General features: G+C 39.0%; 1 protein-coding gene across 1 annotated transcript in view; it reads left to right on the top strand.

Moving 5' to 3' along the window:
- Positions 1-19,011, top strand: part of ttc29 (tetratricopeptide repeat domain 29) — a 490,243-nt gene that overhangs the window by 163,782 nt on the left and 307,450 nt on the right. The window contains exon 7 of the mRNA XM_043699397.1: positions 14,044-14,129. Within this exon, the coding sequence (XP_043555332.1) occupies positions 14,044-14,129 (86 nt within the window). The remainder of the gene's footprint in view (positions 1-14,043; positions 14,130-19,011) is intronic.

Genomic DNA, 19,011 nt, shown 5'->3' with positions numbered 1-19,011 from the left:
GTTTCAGAGCTGAAAGGGTGGCTGGGACACTGTGGTGTATCCATGAGTCTGAGAACATTGTGGATTGCATGTTTAGAGAAATATTTATACCACAAATTAAGGGACCTGAAGAAGGAAGGGACTAGGTGACCATCAGGCAATCCAAGAGAAACAGACAAGTAGTTCCTGAGTCCCCTGGGTTCTGCTTGCAAATCAATGTTCCATTTTGGAAGCTGATAAGGGAGGTTCCTCTTGGAATTCCAGACAAAGCCAAGCTTCTAGCGCCACAAGCAGCCTGTCTTTACAGAGGGGAGGAAGACTGGAAGGGCAATAGTAAATAGTCAGGAGAACAGATAGCCACTCGTGTGGCCATTATTGTGACTTCAGGATGGTGTGTTGCCTCCCTGATGCTAGGGTCCTGAACCATTAAGGGGGAGGATGATCAAGTAGAGGTCATGGTACATGTTGGTACCAATGACATGAGTAGAAAAAGGGATGCGATCTTGCCTCCAGAATAGGGAGCTAGGTGAAGCTCCTCGATGCTGCCTGAATTGCTGTGCTCTTCCAGCACCATTGATCCAGAATCTGGTTTCCAGCATCTGCAGTCATTGTTTTTACCTTGTTGATTAAAAAGTAGTACCTCTTGGATTATAATTTATGGATTACTCCCAGTCCCACATGCTAGCGAGAAATAGGACAATAGTGCATGGCTCATCAGCTGGTATAGGAAGGAGGGTTTTAGGTTCCTGGATCACTCAGAGAATTTCTGGGGAGGATGGGACCTGTACAAGTGGGACTGTCTACATCTGAACCAGACCGAGACAAACATTCTTGCGGGACGGTTTGCTCATTCTGTTGTGAGGAGTTTAAACTAATTCAGCTTGGGTAGGGGGCAGACTGTTAGCAGAGTAAGGGCGCTGAATCATTTAATTAAACAATCACTTTAGAGGGAGTGCAGCTGCATTTGAAGGGAGTAGGACAAGGTTGGATGATGTTTAATGCCAGGAGTGTCACAAATGAGTTAAGAGGGATGATTGACACATGGAAGTGTGATGTAGTAGCCGTCGCAGAGACTTGGTTGAGGGGTGTGCAGGATATAGAATCTTCAGACAAGACAGAGGAGGGGTGAAAGAGGAGGGGGCATTGCATTATAAATTTAGGAGTCAGTCACATAAATAAGGAGAGGATATCTTGGAGGGGGGCATCAAATGAAGTTTTGTGGGTTGAGCTTAGGGATACAAAAGGGACCCCCACACTACTCAGTGGAAAGCTGAGGAGCAATTTTTTGCCAATTCGTGGAGATGTGTAAAAATAAGAATAAAAGGGTAATTATCTAATGTTCACTGGGATAAATGTAGTGTTAAGGGCTGAGATGAAGTGGATTTCTTGAAATGTGAACTTTTTGGACCAATATGTAAAGGGTTAATTTTGTTTGAGAAGAGGGGTGGTCTGATGGAGGTGTACAAGTCTATGAGGAAACTGTTCAGAATGGATAAGGAGCAATTGATCCCCTTAGTTGATGAGTTAGTCACAAAGGGACATAGGTTCAAGGTGATGGGTAGGCGGTTTAGGGGAAATGTGAGGAAACTTTTTTTTAACTTAGAAGATGGTGATAGTCTGGAATGAGCTGCTCGGAAGGACGAATTGCCTCACATCCATTTAAAAGTACTAGATGGGCACTTGGCACATTATAACATTCGAGGCTATGGGCCAAGTGCTGGTAAATGGGTTTAGGTTGAAGACCATGCGTTGGGGTAAACTCAATGGGCTGAATGACCTCTTCTGTACTAACTTATATATAGGTCATTCTGTTATAACATACGATTCATTAATGCGGATTCATTGTAACATGATTGACAAATCGGAAACGCTTTTTAAAGCCTGAATTTTTAAAGCGTGTATTGGTTATAATGCGATTCTAGCCCCATTAGTTTAAATGGCACTGCTATTGCGTAATTTTCTTGTAGCATGAGATTGCACGAGAATGGAACTATCATGTTATAGCAGAGCCAACTATAAATATATGAGTCTATGATTGTCATACCTAGTTCAGACTGCTGACTTAAACTATTTTAAAATTTCTTTAAACCTGTCAAAGCGGCCTCAATTTGCACAGTGTTATTAAAATAGGTACAGTTGTTTAAATCCATTCTTTTTGCTAGTTCTAAGGCCATTGTAATAATGAACAGATTGCCAGTTTGCTGTAGTGGCATTTTGCCAGATGACCACTTCTGGTAACTTTGCTTTATATTCCATCTTTACCAGTATGTGGCAGTGAGGAAAGATTGTTGGAATAGTGCATTGTCAACAATCGTCCTTTGGCTTTGCCACATCTTGGGCCCAGCTAATGGTTAATGGTAGAGAATATGCCAATGTAGGGTACCTATAGAAGAGGCATTGTTCTTAGGTAACATGACAGCTTACTGCAACTATAGGAATAAGTGTAAGTACGTTTGTTCAGGTATAATTACTGAAACCTTAAGAAGCTGATACACATGCATCAGCTTCCTTTGATGGCTAGAATAGAACTTCCTGTCTCCACCCCGAGATTGTGTGCAACATTAATAGTATTGGTAGAGCCAACTTAACTGTGCAATGAATGGATGACCTGTTAGACAGTCAGATTATAGAATCCCTACAATGTGGAAGCTGGCCATTCTGCCATCAAGTGAACACCAACCCTCCAAAGAGCATCTCATCCAGACCCAGACCCACTCCCACCCCCCCACCCTTTACCCTTCCCCTGCATTTCCCATGGCTAATTCACCTAACCTGCATGTCACTGGACACTATGGGCATTCTAGCATGCTCAATCCACCTAACCTGCACATCTTTGGAATGTTGGAGGAGGCCAGAGCACCTGGAGGAAATCCACACAGACATGGGGAGAATGTGCAAACTCCACACAGACAGTTGCCTGAGGGTAGAATCAAACCTGGGTCCCTGGGGCTGTAAGGCTGCAGTGCTAACCACTGAGCCACTTTGCCACCCTAGGTTTGGTTTCGGTTATATCATTGACCCCCAGTGGTCTAGTTACATGTTCTTCAGGATTCTGACTGGTGGTATGTTCACGCTGTCCCCACATTAACTTTGGCAGTAGCATTGTTTTGGTACTTCTATGCATGCATATGATGCTGATTACACAAAAGCCTCTCACTGTATGACTTTATCCACACATTGTATCACATTCACAATGTGGCAAGCTTATTTGCTTTCTAGTAAAAGCTTCTTTCACCCTGGTCTGTGTGGCCGCACACCTTGTATATGAGTTTATATAAAAATATTGTCTCCAGCTCATTCCCTGTGTTTGCTACCAGAATGCTACACATGCCTTTTGTTTATCCTTATTTTATTGTAGCCTCTTGAGGCACTTCTAGTTTTCCCATGTTGGTGAGTCCAATGTCCTTTTACATTGTGTGCTTTGCAAAGATCTTGGAATGGAGGATAGCTTTATGTTGGTTGCAGAAGGCAGGACTTCTTATGTGATTTGATTTGGTTTCTGCATTTTGGCTACTGCGCTAATATTAGTGACTTACACCCATTGCTTACAGGTGTTTTTGTCATTTTGTTCATGGGTTGTGGGCGTGACCAATCAGGTGAGCATTTATTGCCTATCCATATTGCCTAGGAAGCATTTTCAAGTCAACCACATTATTGTGGGTCAGACAAGATAAGAAGAGCAGATTTCCTTCCCTAAAGGACATTTATGAACCAGATTTTCTTTTACAACAGCTGATAGTAGTTATATGATAATCATTTACCAAGCTTTTTTTTTTAAATTCCTGACTTATTTTCATGAAACTAAAACATCACCATCTACTTTTTTAGGATTCAAACCCATCTCTCCAGAACATTAGCCTAGTGTTCTGGATGAACAGTCCAATGATATCAGCACTACACCACTGCCTACCCACAAAGTTGTCATCCATCTATTGTTATGAAGTTGAAAGCATATACTGTACCTTTAAGAGAGAGAGAATGTTGTTCTGAACTGAGAGATTATAAGCACCTGTGTGTATGACTAGATGACTGTCCCAGAGTGTACTGAAAAATTGAAAATGTATAACATTGGGCTGTGAAATGGATACCTGAGTTTTGGTTGCTGTTTTGACAACAATTCAAATTTAACAAATCAGTTTAAATTATGCCACAGGATACTAAAACCAAATCGAGTTTGAATTTATTATTTTGCCAACATCAAACCAACGAGACGATCCAATGTTGGGGAAGGTATAAAATGTGGATATATTGAAAATTAGTCACATAGCAATTACTGTAGAGAGAGAGAGCATGCGTTAATTATCAAATGTACCTTTTCATGTGAAACATACTTGCAATAAAAAGAAAAGATGACCCTGGGAGATCCTCAGCCAGAAGAAAAAGACACAGAAAAAGATAGCGACTGTGCGGTTTTGGAATTAAGTTGGTGTAATTTTAATAAGTGTCTTATTGGAATAGTATATTGTTATAGAGTTGGAGGCAGATAGTGAGCTGTTAAGAGAAAGGGGGGCTTCGAGTTGTGAATAGTTTTGTTGTTTTATGTTCACTAGAGTTTAAACAATAAATTGATGTTATTTTCTTTAAATAATGGAATTTGGAATTTCTCTGTCACTCATATTTTAACAGATTACAAGGAGATGCGAACTTTTCTGGGTGTTTGGTTTAATTAACAGAGGGGTTCACCTCCGTGTCGTAACACTATAATAGATTTGTGTTTTCTGTCAACTGTTGGTAGTGTGTAAAGATCATGACCTTTTGCTTTTTCCAGAAGGTCTTTTTGGAAGGCTTTCGCTGGCATATATCTTTATTGATTCAGATAATTTTGCTTCTGAAAATTTGCAGTTTCTCCCCTTATCAAGGCACCTGTTAAGACAGTGATTAATTGATTCTTGTAGCTTTTAGCGAATTTGGAGAAGATTTGTAGCTCACGTTGAGGTTCTGGATGTAGGTTTGCTCGCTGAGCTTCAAGGTTCATTTTCAGATGTTTCGTCACCATACTTCGGTAACATCGACAGTGAGCCTCTGTTGAAGGACTGGTGTTATGACCCGCTTTCTGTTTATGTTTTAGGTTTTCTTGGGTTGGTGATGTCATTTCCTGTTCTTTTTCTTAGAGGGTGATAAATGGGGTCCAAGTCGATGTGTTTGTTGGTAGAGTTCCAATTAGAATGCCATGCTTCTAGGAATTCACATGACATGTCTCTGTTTGGCTTGTCCTAGGATGGATGTGTTATCCCAGTTGAAGTGGTGTCTTTCCTCCTCTGTATGTAAGATACTAGTGATAATGGGTCATGCCCTTTTGTGGTGAGTTGATGTTCATGCATCCTGGTAGCTACTTTTCCACCTGTTTGTCCAATGTAGTGTTCGTTACAGTTCTTGCAAGGTATTTTCTAAATGACGTTCGTTTTGCTTGTCTGTAGAAAGTCTTTTAAGTTATAGGTTGTTGTGGGGTCTTTTAAGTTATAGCAAACTTACATCTTGTAGCTTTTGTCTGTGAGCCATTAGCTCCACTTGGTGTATTCTGAAGTTCATCTTAATTCACAGCTTATAGGGATCTTTCTGACATTCCCTAGATAGGTGCAAAGTGTTGAGTCTATGCAGCTCCTCTTTTCCAATGGTTACATTTTTCATTGTTTGTTTAGCTGGTTCTGCGATGGATAAAACTAAAAACGTAATTCTTTCCTTAGTTTAAAGAGCCTAAATTCAGATAGGACACTTATTAGTTTCCAATCCATACTGGGGGATGTAGTTGACAGCTTTCTGATGTTTCCTGTCTTTTCCAGATGTTCATGATTTAAGGGGATTTGTAATTTCTTTGTTGCACAGAGATATTCAACTATGCAGTCTCTTTTTAAATTCTTGTTTGTTTTTGGCTTCTGTCAATACATGCATTCAGGTAGCACATTTTTATTGTTTTGCATGCTTCATCTTCATAACGCAACAATGATGCTGAAAGACACCTCACTGGTCCTGCACTGATTCTGCCTGACTTGAAACTGATTCCAAAATATTGACACTGAATTAATTTTTCTATCCCATTTGCTACTGATCTGGCTATTCCACAAATCAGGTGTTCACTCTCCCAAGTACTGACTTGTGATTCTAAAACATTCGTAATCACAGTTACCTAATATAGGCAGTCAACAATTTGGAACTAATGTTCTGATAGTTTATTGAGTTTGTTAAGCAGCGAAAGTTTAGATATGATACATTAGTTAATTAGATAAATGTGCACAATGTGACAATTGAAGATAGTTCACTGATAACAGAGGGCAAAAAGGCTGGTGTGGAATGTTTTGGTTTTTAAAGCAGTGGAGACAGCCTCCTGCTCTCTAGCCAAGGTGTAGAGAATTCTTCCCTTGATATCCCTCCTCTTGTTTTGTTTGTTTTTTTTATCTGTTGATGAAGATTGCCCAATCTGAACTGCTACATAAAAGTCCTGCTTGATGAGAACTATCCCCTCCCCTACAGCACTTATCTTTATATCATACTCTGGGGTAAGGTTATTTTCTCCGTGTCAATCAATTATATAAACCCGTTCAGCCAATGGTATGGGACAACTATCCATGACATTGGATGACCATTTTCCCCTTGCCCATCTCCATTTAGTTTTTATTCTTTCTAACCTCCTGCGAAGCGCTTCTTTGATGTTTCCTCCAGTGTTTATAGTGGTCTGTCCCTGCCGCTTCCGGTTGTCAGTTTCAGCTGTCCACTGTAGTGGTTGGTATATTGGGTCCAGGTCGATGTGTTTGTTGATGGAGTTTGTGGATGAATGCCATGCCTCTAGGAATTCCCTGGCTGTTCTCTGTCTGGCTTGCCCTATGATAGTAGTGTTGTCCCAGTCGAATTCATGTTGCTTGTTGTCTGCGTGTGTGGCTACTAAGGATAGCTGGTCGTGTCGTTTCGTGGCTAGTTGATGTTCATGTATGCGGATTGTTAACTGTCGTCCTGTTTGTCCTATATAGTGTTCAGTGCAGTCCTTACTTAAACTACTGGACTTGTGCCTCACAACACACTTCACATTCAACAACCAGATATACGAACAAATCAACGGAACACCCATGGGATCACCAATCTCGGGACTCATAGCAGAGGCAGTTATGCAAAGGTTAGAACAAACAGTCCTACCATAAATTCAACCCAAACTCTGGGTCAGATATGTCGATGACACGTTTGTAAACCTGTCAAGCTAATAATTGAATGAATGTTTCTGCAGTTCTGGCTTTTTGCAGAACATCCTTGGGGATATGGGCGATCATTCTCAATTTAGTAAGACCAAGAGAGGACACCAGATCAGTGCACAAACAACTGTACTGTAAGTGCACTGAGGAATGACTCACACCATTCACCCAACACAGCAATAAAATGTTCAATTGTTTCTCAGAAAACAAGATGGTGGTGTAGTGGCAATACCATGGAATTATTAATCCAGCACTTCAGGCTAATGTTCTTGGTTCAAATGGCAGGTGGTAGAATTTAAATTAAGCTGATAAAATCGGACTCAAGTTCAGTCATGCTCGCCATGATCAATGATTGTGACAGCTGTTCACCAGAAGGAACCAGCTATCCCTTCCTGGATAGGCCCTCACAAATGTCATAGGGCATCCGCAGCACAATAAGGTAAAATATTATAATTTAATCTAATAAATTATGTTATTTATTCTTATGTAAGAATGCTAGTTACTTACTTCTTTCACTCTATCTGTACTTACCTTAACAGAAACATAAAGTTTGTGCGAAGATTTGTAGCTTGGGTGCTCGTTGTTGTGGTTCTGTTCGCCGTGCTGGAAGTTTTTGTTGCAAACGTTTCGTTCCCTGGCTAGGCTACATCATCAGTGCTTGGGAGCCTCCTGCGAAGCGGCAGGGACAGACCACTATAAACACCGGAGGAAACATCAAAGAAGCGCTTCGCAGGAGGCTCCCAAGCACTGATGATGTCGCCTAGCCAGGGGACGAAACTTTTGCAACAAAAACTTCCAGCTCGGCGAACAGAACCACAGCAACGAGCACCCGAGCTACAAATCTTCGCACAAACTTTGAATTCTTTCGAAGAACAAATTCTTCTTTTGAAAGCAGTATACTGTTAACAGGGTACATTTGGCATCAGATGAGCTGGTTCCATGAGTATAGCAATAGCAATATCTATGTTTCTGGAAATTCTTACTTTTTATTGTTGAAACATAGGAATTAGGAGCAGGAGTAGGCAATTCAGCCCTTCAAGCCTGCTCTACTATTTAATATGGCTGATCTCATCCTGGTCTCAGCTCCACTTTCCTGCCTGCTCTCCATAGCCTTTTATCCCACTTTTCATCAGAAACATGCCTATTTCTTTCTTGAATCTGTTGATTGGTTCTGCTTCTGCTGCACTCTGTGGCAGTGAGTTCCACAGATTCACAAAATAGATTTTCCTCATCTCAGTTTTGAATCTACCTTCTTTCTCTATATATCTAGAGATATAGAGACAGTTCAAGACTGTCCCACAAAGGGAAACATCTATTTAAGGTCCACCTTATCAATCCCCTTTAGCATTTTATATTCCTCAGTCTGACCCTTCCCTCATTCTTCTGAACTCCGGTGAGAACAGGCCCAAGCTATTCGACCAGTCCTGTACAACAACCCTTTCATACCTGGAATCAAGCTTGTGAACCTCCTCTGAACTGCCTCCAGTGCCATCACATCCTCTTTCAAGTAAAGAGACCAGAACTGGACACAATATTCCAGATGTGATCTCATCAACATCTTATGTAATTGTAACAACACGTATTTATTTTTATAATCGATCCCTTTTGCAGTAAATGCTAAGATTCCATTTCCTTTCTTATTATATGCCAGACTTGCATATCCACTTTCAACAATTCATGCACAAAGATGGCTGGATCCCTCTGCACTGATGTACTTTGAATCTGCTTCCTATTTAAATAATAATTTAACCTTTTATTTTTCTAGCTAAAATGGACAACCTTGCACTTATCCATAGCTTCTGGCCCATTCTCAAAGCCTATCAGTATTTGTCTTCATCACAGCTTGCTTTCCCACTTATTTTAGTATCATTCGCAAACTTTGCTATGTTTCACTCTGTTTGCCGATCATTTATGTGGACTGTAAATGGCGAGTTTTGAGAAGATTTGTAGCTCAGGTTGAAGTTCTGGATGTAAGTTTGCTCACTGAGCTGGAAGGTTTGTTTTCAGACGTTTTGTCACCATATTAGGTAACATCTTCAATGAGCCTCTGAATGAAGCACTAGTGATGTAGCCTGCTTTCTATTTATATGTTTGGGCTTCCTTGGGTTTGTGATGTAATTGACTCCAGCAACCTCCCCACTACAGAGGTCAAACTACCTGCTATATAATTTCCCAAGTTTTGCTTATCTCCTTTTTTGAATAAGGATGTCACCTTATTATGTTTCCAATCCACTGGTACTTTTCATTAATCCAGGGAATTTTGGAAAATCATAACTAATGCATCCACTACCTCTGCTGCCACCTCCTTTAATACTCTAGGGTGCAAGCCATCAGGCCCTAGGGATGTATCTGCCTTTAATACCTTCTCCCTAGTTTAGTAATTTCACCAAGTTCATTTTACCTCTGTAGTAACTGTCGTGTTTGAGAAGAAATTATTATATTCCACTGTGAAAACAGAGACAAAATATTGGTTTAGTGCATCTGCCATTTCTGAGTTTACCATTGTTACCTCATCAGGTTGGTCCTCTAAAGGGCTAACATTCACTTTCACTATTCTCTTCCTTTTTATGTACTTATGGAAGCTTTTGGTATTAGTGCTTACATTTTCTGCTAGCTTCCTTTCATTTTCCAAACTAGATTTTGGAAAGGTAATTATTGTTGTAATAGCTGTTAGATGAAATCTCAAACTACACAGTAAATACTAGAAAATTTCAGTTTTATAAGCGACTCCAGTATGTAATAGCCTGTAGAGAGACTCTGTCCGCCAGAGTTTCAATACACCTACAGCTCCTACATTTGCTACATGCTTGTGTTGTTGCAAATCTTGTCTGTGGCTCCTCCTACAATCTTCAGAATTGCACCACTGTCATCATCATGTTACTTTTTAGAACATATGTTTAACATGATTTTCAAAAGAAATGAGATATATGAGAAAAATACTTTTTCACTCGGCATGTCGATAGGGTATTGAATACACTCCCTGGAAGAATGTTCAAGAGGACAATTATTTGGTCATAATAATATGCAAGAGTATGGGAAATAAAATGGAGGTTGGCACGAGCTAATGATGCTCATTTGAACAGTGCAACATCGGTGCGGTACACCAAATGGCCTCCTGTGCAGTAACAATTCTGTGATTTATGGAAACTAATCAATCACATGTACATGCACATGATTGACAAAATATAAGTAAGTTTTATTTGTTTGAAGACTAGAGTGAATGCATAATTATGTTACAGACATGCACAACAATCAGGTTTACTCTAGGTACAAATACCAGCAACTATGCCCAACATTAACAGCTAGAGCCACACGGGATGCTGATCGCATGCCATTTTATACCCTGTTTTGGTGTTATCTTGTGTTCATTATTTAAATACTCTCTCATAGTGATGATGCAAGAAAGTCTTAACAAACTTTTCACGAGTGTTCATTTTCTTTAATGGGATAAGAACAGGATTCCTGCCCATTCCTTAACATGGTGATCATAGCTGACACAAGGATCAGTATGTCAAAATTGACATATCTCTTGATACCATTATTTTTTGGCCTTCTCCCCCCTCCCCCCTGACTATTTATGCAGGGTCTTGAAATTTCAAACATGTTTCTTATTTTGATTTCTTGTGCAAATTTTGTGCAAATGATTCACATTTGTAGATTGTCATTTAAATTAGGGGTGTGTGAGAACCTAAATTCCGAAATCAAATGTGTAAGTTATTGAGTTAAAAGTACTCCACTGCTTTACATGCTGAAATAGTATCTTTACATGTGTATATGTAGACTTTATGGCTAAGTATTTCTCTTTCCACAGTTTTCCTTGTTCCTGTCCATGTTGCCAGATACTTCTATAGCCAAAATGCTTGTGGACTACATTATCCCAAATCACCACTATTGCAAGCAGCTTTGTAGAAATAACTGACACGGTCAAGGCATGATTTTCAACACAGAGTTTTTCTAATCATCCAACCACCAGCCCCCACCCTCCCAAGATTCCTTCAAGAAAATTTTCCAAATCCTCAACTACTAACACCTAGGTGCATGAAAACACCACCGTCTGCAAATTCCACATTAAGCCATACTCCAGCCTGACTTGGAAATATATTGCCCTTTCTTTGCTGTCACTGGGTAAAAATCTTAGAACTCCCTAACTACATTATTAATATAACTAACACCCATGGAATACAGCACTTCAAGAATGCAGTTCACCAATGTTTTCTGAAGAGCATCCCTACACCTCCACATCTCACCTTCAAACATCCGCTAAACCTTACACAGACCATCGTTCACAGCAAGCTACCCAGCTTTCAGGACAACATCACACAACCCTGTCATGTCAACCTAAACAAGACATGTCAGATCATCGACATGGATACTATCATCATACATGGGAACACCACCCAGCACGTGCACTGTAGAAACTTGTGGCTCAGCCAATGTTGTCCATCTCAAATGCTGCAGGCAATGATGCCCCGAGGCTTGGCATATTGACATGACCATTCAGATGCTACGACAATGGGTGAATGGACACCTTGCAACAATTGCTAGACAGGTATGTTCCCTCCCAGTTGAGGAACACTTTAGCTGTAGAGGATATTCAGCTTCTGATCTTTGGATAAGCATACTCCAAAATGGCCTTTGAGATACACAACAACGCAGAATTGTCGAGCAGAAACTCTTAGCCAAGTTCCATACCCATGAAGACAGCCTCAGCCGTGATCTTGGGTTCATGTTGTATTACATGTGACCCCACCGTGTTTTCTAATTATCTCTCTGCCTCATTTAATTGGATTGTAGGTCTTCCCTTTGCTTGTTATTCAGCTTTTGATGGTTTACTTATGCTATCTGACACTTTTGATCTCCTGCAGAGACTTATTATTTGACTCACACCATTTGCATGATCTTTTGATCTCTCTACCTATAAATTCTGTATCTGTGTACTTCTCTCTCACTACACCTGACAAAGGGGCTACGCTCCGAAAGCTTGCGCTTTCAAAAAACCTGTTGGACTATAACCTGGTGTCATGTGACTTCTGACTTTGTCCATGAGCGTGCAAATTTTGGATTGTTGGTTGTTCAGGCTTTTTCTGCCATCATACTGGATTCACAGCCCTGCTGTGAATTTTGAGAATACTTTAGTTGCATATTAGATTTGGAATCCATTATTGGAAAAAAAACTGAACATCTTTTTTGAATAACTCACTTTCAATCAGATTAGTTGAAGAATGCATGTGATCTCCAAATTCTACCACAGTTAAGTGACATGGACACCAGTATCATAAACTACAGAGAACTGCCTGCAATCATTTGTGGTCCTGCAAATTTTGGACTAATTGAACATTTGTGTAATTTGATAAATTCACATTTTACTGTTTCTGGACATGTCATATACAGCAACTTGAATAATTCATAGAAATGGTGAGAGTTTGAAAGTCAGAGATCTCCTGAGCTCTCAGTTTCGATGCAATACCAGGACCACTTCTGAATATCCTGGAAAAAGGAAACTTTATATCCCATGTGGGAACAGGATGTGATCCAATTAGATCATCAATTAATACATATGTATATAAAACCATTTACATTGCAACCTTCTAAATAAATTTTGTCTTTAACGCCTGAATATTTTCCCACCTCAAATCCCACATATATAATTATTTGTAATAAAGAATTGATTTACAAATGTATTTGCTGTGTTTTGATCATGACTGCAGGACCAATATAATTGTTAGAAATGGCTGGAAAGGACTTGTAGGAGAGTGTGTCATTGCTAATAGACCACTTGTAATTTTCATGCATAATAGCAAATAATGGTCCATGTGTTCTGGTGAGCCTGGTTCTGATTCATGCTAAAGTAAATGCTTCAAAAAGTGAATATTGTTGGTAATTTCTTAATTTGGAAATTGTTCAATATATTTGGTTATTTTGGTTTCTTCATGGGATTCGTGACAGCAGGCACAAACATAATTCCAATGCTTTGACTTGATTGATAACAATATTCCTTCATTTTGTATCAGAAATACATTTTGTGTAAAGCATTTTTTGGTTAAGAAACATGTTTTTAAGCTTTGATGTGTTCACCTACCTCCACTACCTCTGTCTCCTACCTCATCCTCTGTTCATGGATTTGACATGATTCATTCATCCTGCAATGTCCTACTAGTGAGTGCAAAGGGTCCAGCTTTTTACTAATGTGGATCCCGTAACATTACACAAGCATTTCAGATGTTCCAAGCCTTATGAGGCTTTCATTGTTCTTAGTAGTTAATGTTTATTCTTGCTCATTCCATTGATAAAAATTTCTTTCCCCTCACCACCACCCCCCCGCCCTTTTTAGTGTATAGGTGTATAGGCCTTTTACACATTGATGTTGCAAAGAAATTCCAGTTTAATTACTACCAGAAACATATCACACCACCAAGGTATTTTGATTTACTTTTCTGATTGCATAAGGGATTTGTATTTTCTCATTGCCTTCTTGGAAACCTTTGTCCCTATGCACTCTGCAGACAAAGGACAAGGTAAAATCCAACTCTGGGACCATGACATTCTATCTTTATTCTCTGGTGTCCATACTTGAGTCTGCCTTACTGCCCTGCCACCTGTTGCCTTCATTAATATACATTTGGCTGCATAACATTGTTTATTTTGCTACTACAGTAGCATAGATATTTCAGTTTTACACATTTTTGGCCTTGTATCATTGTAATAATACAAAAGCAAACAAAATGTCATTTATTTTTCACAGTAGATTTGTATTAATTAGTCCACGAAATCCATTGTTTAAATGCATTTGTGTTAAAACCAAACTAAACTGTGATCTAGGAATTTTAGAATTATACTATAACTAAAGTGTGTACCGTATATATAAATTGACATTTGTTTCCACCAGGGGGCGATAAGAAGATGGAATTAGCAGCTCTGTATCGTGTGGCTTTAGGGTACCTTAGTGCTGGAGAGCCAGACACAGCTATTGGCGTAAGTATGATGCTTATGCTTAATCCTTTGTTTTTATTATGTTATCTCATTCAGTGTGATAACCACTTTGAGTACTGAACTTGTTTTGATCCTTTGAAAACATGAACATGAAATCCCCAACGTGTTCCCCCTCTAATTGTTATATGATTGTTATGATCTTGCTATGTTTTCTGGCTTTTTAGAAAAGGTACAACACTGGTGAATCATTAAAGGATCATGAACAAAAAGGAATTTGTGAGAGAAATCTGCAGGAAGAGGGAGGGCAAAATGAAAGCATAAAAATTAAGCATTGGAGACAGAGAAAGGGCAAACCATACAGAGAAAGATAGGCATGATAGAAAACAAATAGAAAAACAAGCAGAGATGAATAGAAAAAAAGAAAGAAAAGAAGAGACACTTTCAGGAAGATAAACACAATATTTGTTTTCTGTAAACAATATAAGAGATCAATTACCACATTAATATGTTTTGATGATTTATTATTTCACATTCAGTAAAGTAGTCAAAACTAACATTAAGTGAATTTCTTAAACTACTTTTTAATTAGTTTCTAATGGTGTGATTGAAAATATTTTGGAGTAAATTCAATAATAGGAAATGTAGCAGAGAAAAAAATTGAAGTTTAAAGATCAGTAGCATTACATATGTATTCTGGAGCAAGAGAACTTTCTTAGCCTTAAACGCTGTTCACCTGCAATTATTTTTGATTACCTCGTCTTCCCAGAACGATAAAGCCAGGAACAGACTGTCAGTCTTAATATTAAACATAGTGTTATTTTACTGAATTCTTGCGATATTTGCACTATCAGGAGTTGTTTATATGCATTTTCATAAAATGAAAGTATAGACAAAATCTAACTGATATTTTCAATATTGAAAAACAAAAGCAAATGTTTTCTTTACTTTTTAAGAACCATTGTGTACAATTTACATTTATGTTTTATTATATTAATCATCTCTCCATCTGAGTGGAGCTCAGATGTATACAGGCCTCAGATCATAGTTTCCCTTCCCTTGGGATGCCTGCTTATCATTATACTGAGCTTGCTAGCTTTCTGCTTTGCCTTGTGGTAATATGCTGTTCATTGCCAGGACAAGCCTCAGAGACTTGCTAAAGAGGTCCTGCCACACAACTCAAGACTCCTGGGGTCTATGCTCTGGGGTCTCAGCGGTTGTTTCCCCAGCTTTTCCATCAGAGTTTTCATCTCCTTTATCCTGTTGTAGTGTGCCCACCTCGGGCTCTCTTTCTACGGAAAACTATAACTGGGATCTAACAGCAACAGCTGCTGTAAAAAGACAACCATTTCCTCCCACTGTTACCTCATTAGTATTTGCTCATTCAACTACAAATAAATTTATGGCTACTATTGGGCATCTGTGAAGGAATAATAATTTGAAATACCTGTGAATAGAATGCTTGCAATTCTTTACTTATTGGTTAATATTTTGTTTGAAATTATGGCATGCAATTTGTAGTGTATTTTTTTAAAATGACTGCAATGATTCTATGTTATGAACCTGTATGTTGTATAACAATATATGTGTATGATTATTTAACTAAATTCAGACTGACTTACCTGATATAGCAAGTGTCTCTGATTAACCCATGATTTGCAGCTAGCAAGCAAAAAATTAGAGAAAACATCTCACAGTTACAGTTTCAAAGTACATTTAAGCTTTAACACTTAGGTTTGTTCTATCCTGAACTTCTGTGTGAAGTAGTTAATATCAGTATTTGAGTTCTTCCAATATATCACAGCACCAGCTACATTGTGTCATACTTGCAAGATAAAACAATTATAGGTTTTGGTTTCAAACATGCGTTAAGTAAGCTAATATTTAACAGTTCTTTCTATAGTTACTTGGTACAAAGCCAAAGAAATGTGCTTTTTAAAGTAAATATTACTTTTTATGCGGATTTTATTTCACTGAAAACAAGCTTAAAATACCAAACATTCAAGCATCTACAATGTCAACTATGCCGGGGGAGCCTAATACAGCAATAAAATGCAATAGGATAAAAAGGGAAAAGTGCTTTAAAATCTTTAGAATATTAGAGGCAACACCTGCTGTTGAGATCAACAACATGCCCATTAGGCTTAATCCTACCATGGCAGATATTTAGGTAATTGTTTTGCTACTTTTTAATGCTGAATACAGTAAAACCAAACTTTAACTAGTTGCAAAGATAACATAATAATGTATTAATTTTGACAATTTTCAGAAATACAAGTTATTTGAAGAGATTTTCTTCAGTATTTTAGTGTTATTTGTTTTGCCCTGTGTATTGACGTCTTTCCAATTCTGAAAATGTTTCAATGATTAAACTCACAGTAATAGTTATAAATGAACACACTTCAAAATAAATTATTATATAACAATTTGTTTGCATCTTAATAAATTTATATTTAAAATAATGTGCCAATTATTTTAAGTTTGAACACTTCTCAACCGTACTAGGTTCCCAGCAGGTGTTTTAATACTTAAATCTGTGTATAATGTACTCAAAAGAATATGACTTTAAATGCAAAATTCTATCAGCGTTAAGAAAAGATTTTTGATGCATGAGAATAAAGCTATTTGCTAATGTTTAGCTCTCCAATGGAACCTTAGGTGTAGTTACTTTATGGTGCTGAAGCATGCATATACTATGATTTCAAATTCATGGGAGGATACTGGAAATTGACAACCAGGTATATTGCTGTCGACATAGCTATGAGATAAAAGTAAGGCAGATATCTAGACCAGAGCACTACTTTCAAAAGACAGCTCTGACCATTTTCTGCACTTACACTCACCAGTCTCTTGCTTTTCCAAATCCACATTTTCTTCTGTGCCAGCAATATTCCTTGCATCATTCATGTCCCACCGAATCTAGATTTCCTCCATGTCAATGTGGCCCTCCATGCCAAAGAAAAGTACATCCAAGAGTCTCCAAATATAGTGTTATATGCTCCCTTACATTTCTTGTATTGCTGTTGGTTTCAATTGTGTCATTGCACCTCATTCAGCAGCACGCTGGCATGTTTTGTCAATAACCATTTATTTGTTGCTGAATAGTAGCAGCCATTACATCTGACCTCCCTGTTTCATCAATTATGGATAGATTATTGGATGTGAACATCTGCAAAACCTTGCAGTTAGAATCACCTTCTGGCTGGGATTAAATTAAGTATCAGATTGGTGTTTGTTGTCAGACCAAACCCGAGTGGAATAACTGAAGAATTCAAGGAACAGAAAACTGCCATCAGCAGGCACCTAAAATTATTTACAACCATGGCTGCGAAGTACTGTCCACTTAAGAGTTTATATATTTAAAATTACCATGCATTCTGTTCTGTACTTCATGAAAATAAATTCTATCTCATGAGCCACTGAAAACTACATTGATTGCATATTGAACTACATATTTACTTAGGGATTAATGAGAGAAGCATGGTTCCCCCACCCTTACCTCACCCCAACTTTTGTATCAGATAGAAATAAATTCTGAAATTGAACCATGTTTTCAATTTTAATTTTCAATATGGCACTTTCAGTTTGAGCAGCTTCCTTCCTATGGGGGGATTTGTTTTGTCATGTGACTGACATGCTGCCCCACCAGTGAGAAAATTCACGGGATTGCCCACTAATCATCTCATTAAGAGCAGAGGTGTGAGCGTGGGAGAAGGTGCCTCGACTCAGGTGGCACCAGAAGCTGCCAACTAATCAGAAAGTGGCAAATCCTGGATCCTAAGGTGCACTGGTCAAGGGCTGTTCCAGAGGAGATCCAGTGGTGAAAAGGTAAGTTTGTTTTTAATCTTCTTCGTGGGGTCTGTGTGTGGGTAAGCAAAGGAATGAAGGCAAGGACATGGGGGCAGCCTTGACACCCATCTGTGCCTCTGTTTGAAGGCCTCCATTGACATGCAGATCACCATGGTGTTCCAATCAGGAAACTGCCATGGAGGCAGAAAATCAGGGAGGTGGTTAGGTAATGCCTTTAGAGTGACCAATAATTGACCACTTACAGCCTTAATTGTTGTCAAGTCAAATAAGTTGTCAGTGGACCATTTTGCCCAACATGTAGATACAGAAGTGGCAGGAAGGTGGTATGTTTCTCTCCAGGCAGACCTGCCCAATTATTTCACATGTCATTACCTCTCTCTCCACATTCAGGGAGGAGAAAACTGTACCCTATGAAGCCCTATGTGCATGTTAATGACTAAACATAGCATACAGACAATAATGTGGCTGTAAGTCTGTTTGGGTGAAAGATAACTTTGAGAGGTTTAAAAAGTTCAAGCATGATAACAGAGAGGATTTAATTATGAAAATATACTGGAGATATGAGGTTTTACATTATTTAGAAATATACAGACATAGAAAGTTTGGGAGAAGATTTGTAGCTCGGGTGCTCGTTCTTGTGGTTCTGTTTGTCGAGCTGGGAATTTGTGTTGCAGACGTTTCGTCCCCTGTCTAGGTGACATCCTCAGTGCTTGGGAGCCTCCCGTGAAGCGCTTCTGTGATGTTTCCTCCGGCATTTATAGTGATTTGTACCTCCCGCTTCCGGTTGTCAGTTCCAGCTGTCCGCTGCAGTGGCCAGTATATTGGGTCCAGGTCGATATGCTTATTGATTGAATCTGTGGATGAGTGCCATGCCTCTAGGAATTCCCTGGCTGTTCTCTGTTTGGCTTCTCCTATAATAGTAGTGTTGTCCCAGTCGAACTCATGTTGCGTCATCTGAGTGTGTGGCTACTAAGGATAGCTGGTCGTGATGTTTCGTGGCTAGTTGGTGTTGATGGATGCGGATCGTTAGCTGTCTTCCTGTTTGTCCTATGTAGTGTTTTGTGCAGTCCTTGCATGGGATTTTGTACACTACGTTGGTTTTGCTCATGCTGGGTAT

The sequence above is a fragment of the Chiloscyllium plagiosum genome, chromosome 1 (genome assembly GCF_004010195.1).
Source record: "Chiloscyllium plagiosum isolate BGI_BamShark_2017 chromosome 1, ASM401019v2, whole genome shotgun sequence".
Classification (NCBI taxonomy): Eukaryota; Metazoa; Chordata; class Chondrichthyes; order Orectolobiformes; family Hemiscylliidae; genus Chiloscyllium; species Chiloscyllium plagiosum.
This window is presented reverse-complemented; position numbering and strand designations above follow the sequence as displayed.